This window comes from Atta colombica, unplaced genomic scaffold (genome assembly GCF_001594045.1).
Source record: "Atta colombica isolate Treedump-2 unplaced genomic scaffold, Acol1.0 scaffold200, whole genome shotgun sequence".
NCBI lineage: Eukaryota > Metazoa > Arthropoda > Insecta > Hymenoptera > Formicidae > Atta > Atta colombica.
The window spans coordinates 1,156,339-1,162,607 of record NW_017259295.1 but is presented as its reverse complement, the minus strand read 5'-3'; the positions used below and the strand labels follow the sequence as shown (position 1 = coordinate 1,162,607).

The following is a 6,269-nucleotide window of genomic DNA, read 5'->3' as shown; positions in this document are numbered from 1 at the left end:
TATATACATATATATATATGAGACTAAAAATTGAATGAATTAAAGTTACTTTAAAAAGTAATTATTTCTAACATTTCATAAATAATATAATTTAGATTATTTTCTATTTTATATTAATCACTTACTGTCGCATAATATCATAATATATTGATTTATAACGTTGAAATGCGAGACCAAACAGGCAGGAACACTCGATTTCTGTTGTAATGAAACATTTGAATGATGGTCTTCCTTTACGAGTATCGACCAAGTTCTTTAAATGTGGCGGCGGAATCAACGCTACAAAAGTCCGCGGCAAATTATCTCTTAATATCCGCAAAACCTGAAGTAGTTCGATTTTGTGATTTTCAAGAATTGACCAAGGTGATGAAATCCAACACATTTCACTACAAAAGTCATTGGCTCCAATCATTAACGAAATCAACTGTAAATCAAAATAATTTTACATGATTTTATATAATTTTATATAATTTTAATCAAATTACTTTATTATTGTCAGTAATTCTCATTTCATTTGTAGTTAATTAATTTAAATTATATTATAACTTTTAAAATATTCAACTACAAACAAAAGGAAAATCTCTACAAACGGTTTTGAATTAAGATAAGATATTAATAATTTTTCTTTACCTTAAAGTCGGATAGCAGTTATTCTTCTAAAAATCTCTATTTTATTATTATGAGTTTTATTGGACTACAAACAATTACGAAATACTATATATTGTTCAAATTAAATACAAATTCAGAGATATTCGAACTGGACTAATTAGTTTACCAAATCGTATTATAAAATTCTTTTACAGAATATAGTCTAATGTGTCTTACGTTTCAACCTTCAATATGTGAACTCCACTTCAGTGAACAAATTAAAACTTAATACAATTACATACAGTATAATCGCATATAATTTCAAATTCAAAAAACAATAAAATGTTTATTACTGTCCCCACTGTTTTATGTTCAACTTCTTAATGATCCGCTTATCATTTTTATGATATCCTGCGCTTTATGTTATTCGAGTCCAATAAAGCCTTTATCAATCCGATGCAGATTCGTTGTGTAAATAAATCAAATTAAAGGAGAATTCATGGCTTTTAAACCATGTACACTAGAGACAATCTTATATTGAATGTGCCATTACTAAATTTCCTCTGTTATAATATATAATGTATAAGATTCATCAACAACTTAAAATTGAGTAACTTTTCTTATTGTCGACGCAATACACAATGACATATTAGACACCTACAATAATACCGGCGGTACTGTTTTTTCAAGGGAATTTTCAAGTGAGATGTATATGAAAAAGTACTTTATTATAGTGTTTTGAAAACGACTCGACTTCAGCTACAAGAATATGTAATAAAAAAATTGAGGTTCTCATTTAAAAAATTCAAAATTGATCTTGATAGTGATAGATCTGATCTTGGTAGTACTTCCTATCCATTGTTTCTATCTTTTTTCCCCCAAGAAAACCTTCAACTTTTGTGTAAAACTTTTTTTCTATTTCTCTTAGTTTCTGAGAAAAACTTTTTGAGCGATAACATTTTCATGGAACCGATCCAAATCTGTGTGCACGAACGGATCCGCGGGCGGATATCGAAAGTTACATTTCTCAGTTCCTTTTCGAGCTCTAATAAAAACATACAGAATTTTTTACATAAAAATAAGATATTTTATCATAAATATAGCGAATTAAGTTATATCCCAAAATGCATTATCTAAGAATGTCTTGAAATTTTCATCTTAAGTAATTTAGATATTAATAAATATACCTGTAAAAGATGAGCTCGAATTACCATCTCGATTTTTTTATATATAACCAATCAAATATCGCAGATTTTTCTATATCTACTATTATATAATAGTATAGCTATTTTTGCTGTGATGTGACACGAATTTTCATAGCTTCTAAATCACTTTCCAAAAGTTAATAAAAAACGTGTTTTAAATAATTAAATTCGTAAGGAAACTTATGTAACAACACCGTAAATATTTATCGCATGATTAAAGTTGAATAATAAAAATCTTGATTTTATATATTTTTTCGAGAACTGATGCTGTCCAACTAGATATAGTAACGTCGCATTTTCAAGGACCGACAAGGAAGTTGTCTTTCGAATTCTTATCTTTCTTTGCGAGAATCGCTTTACATTTTTTTGCTAAAACTATACTTTTGATATATTTTCCTTTTTAACGCAATGATCTGGACATTTTTTTCGTATAAATATCTTGATATATATATTGTGCCTATATTGATCGTCTGCGCGCAAAAATGCGATTTTTGTCACAATCTAATTTCTCGTATTTATTATGTGATATGGAAATTTCCTTTTTTTAAATTAATTTATTTTATTATGATTTAATTGTAAGTAATAAAATACTTCGTTTTATTATTTTTAGATTTTACATAGCGATATATTTGTTTGAAATTTAGAACCATTACATATTTGAGTCCGTCATTGACTCATATAGTTGGGGTATAATTATTTTAACAAAATATGACAAGCAATGAAACCTTTCAGTTTTTTTGCCATAGAAAAAGTTTAAAACTGTAACTGTCCAGTTTTTAATTGAATAATTACAAACAACGAAACGTAGTAATAGCATATGCTGTATTGAATTTTTTTCGTTGTAACAAATTGAATTTGTCAAGCGCAATATACCTTCCAATGTTTCTGCATATTTATCCGCGGATCGTTTTTTATCTTCTTGATTAGCATCTCCGCCATGTATATCATATCCGCAGATTCGGCACCAGATTCAGCAATGTTCAATTGTGATGCTTTGTCAGTGGTCAAAGAGTCTCCCAATGCAAATCCTATCAAATTGGGGTTGAATTCCTAATGTATTAAAAATTTATGGGTGACTAATTTGCACATGCATATATATATTTGGTTAGTAAATCTTTAAATCAGGCCTGTCCAAAACTTGACTCGTTAGCCGAAATGTTTCTACCTCTCCGCGTGCCGTCTCGCTCTACCGACGGCGGAGAGATAGAAAACGTTTCAACTCACGAGCGAATTTTGGACAAGCCTGCTTTAGAGCCTGTTTTTGTAAAAATTGGATATAAATATTATTAAGCATCAAGATTCGCTTCATATAATATACACACACACACACACACACACTCTCTCTCACTCACTCACACTCACACACACACATACGTGTGTGTATATTCTTGATTCAATTTTTATTTATAATTGTTAATCTTTAAAGTTACTCCTCTCTCAGAATATAATTTTTGTTATCCAAATCAAATCGGTTCATATATATTTCATAAATATAATTTTTTAATTACCATTCAGCCAGATTACAAAATCTTAAAAATAAGAAATCTTGATTTTAATTGTAAAATTATTCTCTAAAATTATTTAAAATAAAATAAATTGAAAAGAAAAGAAAATTTTGATAAGACATTTAAAGTAGGGAAAGAAATTAAAGAACTTGTAAAAAAAATCATAATTATAAATATTGCTTAATGATTATGATAATGATTCTATTAACTAGTATTATGTCTTAAATTACGTTAACTTTCACTCGGCAAATTGCTTAATGTTCTGATAAAAAACATCTATTTTCTTTTTATTATATAAGATTATATAACAGTACAACATAAGTTTTCAGAAAAGGAATATATTTCAGGATTATATAATCTTGGCCAAAAATATTAGGCTACATTTTTTTGATTATAGTCTGAAACTCATTTATCTGTATTGTTTCCTATTAATTACCGATATTGTATATAAGTTTAAAGGGTTCTTAATAATTAAAAAGAAAAGGATAATTTACAGCAACTGTCATAAACCAATTTTTTAATTAAAACTTTTTTAAATAATGTTAATCAGTTAATAAGTTAACAAAATAAAATAAAGTAAAAGAAAATAAATCTTCTGTAAGACATTTACTAAAGCAAGGAAAGAATACACTTAATTATATATTTTGTCAAAACTGCAATAAACATGATTTTGAAATGAAAAAGCCACTTGTAGCATATGTAAAACAATTTGCTATTAGTCATGAATAATCGACGGCTGTGTTGGTAATCCACTGTTCAAAAGTTAAGAGATAACAAATTGCAATTTACACGTTTAATATACAATCTCTAAAATACGAGCGTCTGAAGATTGAATGCAATCATTGACGAAAGTCCGTAAAGAGGTAGTCCAACGTGAATAAAAATATGATTATGTTAATGTTATGCTAAAATCCTTTTGCAACAATTTCTTCTGTGTTTGTCACGTTTCTTTAAATAGTGAAGCCAAAGATATTGAATTGTGTGTTGTGAAGAAAATGTCGATTGCCTTCTCATTCTTTTACCAACACCGACATCTCAAAATTGATAACAATGTATCATGTGTCACACATAATTTAAAAAAAAAATCTTGATGTATGTTTGAATTTTTTGATTATATTGGTTTTCTTGATTACATCTTAGTTTTATTTATTTATATCTATATTTATATCTAAAGTTGATAATTATATACACGTAAAAACAAAAATATATGCACATATTATATGCATAAAATTTGATAAAAATATGTAGAAATATTAGAAAATAATGTAAAAATATGCAAAAATATGCAATATATATGTTTATTAAATGTAGTAATCATTAATTTGTTTGTAGTTGTAAAATAAGGAAGATATCAAATTTTTAAAAACCGATAGAAATTTTTTTATAGATAGAACTAAAACGGTACCATATCTATATATAATTGTTTATAGTTATTTATAGTGATTTTCGATTCGTTTATAGTTTGTAGTTGCGTTCGAAAGTTACAAACGGAAAGGAAGATGCGCGAAACGGAATTTAAATAATATCTCTAAAATTGGCAAAGTTGCGTTATTGTTTATTATTAATCGTTTGTAACTTTCGAACGGTGCAACTACAAACGATTTCATATAGATGTGATGCCGTTTTAGTTCTATTTACAAAAAAAATTCTACTGTTTTTTTTTATATCTTCCTTATTTTACAAAATTAATGATTATTATAATCATTAATTTTGTAAAATAAGGAAGATATCAAAAAAAACAGTAGAAATTTTTTTCTGCATAAAAAATTATATAAGAAACACCCATTAAAATTTTTTTTCGTTAAAGTCGAGTGCCAACTTCACAGAACTGATCAAACATGACCGAACATATCAGGACACGTTCGGAAAACAGATGAGCTCGAGGTAGCGCGTCGAGTTGCGCGTCGCGCATATCCGCCTAGTTAGCTACCAACTGATACTTGCCGAGTATATTCAATCGTGTATGATATACTTTAGATTCACAAGTACTTCAGCAGTTTAGCGCATTATACGAGTGAAATCATTCAACGGAAGTATCAAATAGAAAATATTAAATTTGATTATACATATATTGTATATAATATTCCAATAATCAATAACATAATTGACAAAATATAAATATGCAATTTTACAAGAAATATGCTCAAAAAGATATATTGCAAAATAAAAGTAGACTTTAATGCTTTGCTTTTACATAATTCGTAGATATGCAATTGTATTCATATTAATAACATAAAATATGCATTTTCATTATAATCCCAGTTTTATTTATATCTATATATGTTGAGGAGAAGAGAGTTGAAACGTTCAATTGGAAAATAAAAACGATATCATTATCTAATTAATTTTAATTAATAACTTCAGTCTTAATAACTGCGCTGACTTTCATTAATAAAATTTAAATAACTTTGATATATAGTATATTTAGCTTTAATTATATTTCAAAGATTAAAAGTTTTTTTAATTACTGTTTATTAAGAAAGAATTCACAGAGACAAATTAATTATAAAACGAAGAGACTAAACTCTTAATTTTATCAGTAATTTTTTAAGTTACTCGTTTATACTTTACACGTAAGAAATGAAAAATAATCGATTCGGAGTTCTATGATCAAACAAAAAATGCTATTAAAAAATAATATAATTAAACACTATAATAAAGTCTGGTCAGAAACGATTTTATAAAAAATGTATAAAAAAGAAAAATACAATATATTCTTTTCTGTATATTATCTCATGTTAACTTATACTATTACTTTACAACTTCAACTAGGATTATAAAGCGAGGTAGCACACACATACACACACACACACGCGCATACTTACAAAGAGAAAGTGTATATACCTTTCTTGTAAAAGCTTGACAAAATCATTCGTGATCAGATTTTATAATAAGTTTTCTAAATATAACGCATACATAACATTGCACTTATAATACTAGGAATAATACTAGGAATAATCGATAATAAATT

The 6,269-nt window shown here is 26.9% G+C and overlaps 1 protein-coding gene across 1 annotated transcript in view; it reads right to left on the bottom strand.

Moving 5' to 3' along the window:
• LOC108687148 (phospholipase B1, membrane-associated-like) overlaps positions 1 to 6,269 on the bottom strand; it is a 13,740-nt gene that overhangs the window by 1,699 nt on the left and 5,772 nt on the right. Inside the window, exons 4-5 of the mRNA XM_018192770.1 lie at positions 2,667 to 2,843; positions 126 to 424 (exon numbers count right to left, since the gene is read on the bottom strand). Coding sequence (XP_018048259.1) covers positions 126 to 424; positions 2,667 to 2,843 — 476 coding nt within the window. The remainder of the gene's footprint in view (positions 1 to 125; positions 425 to 2,666; positions 2,844 to 6,269) is intronic.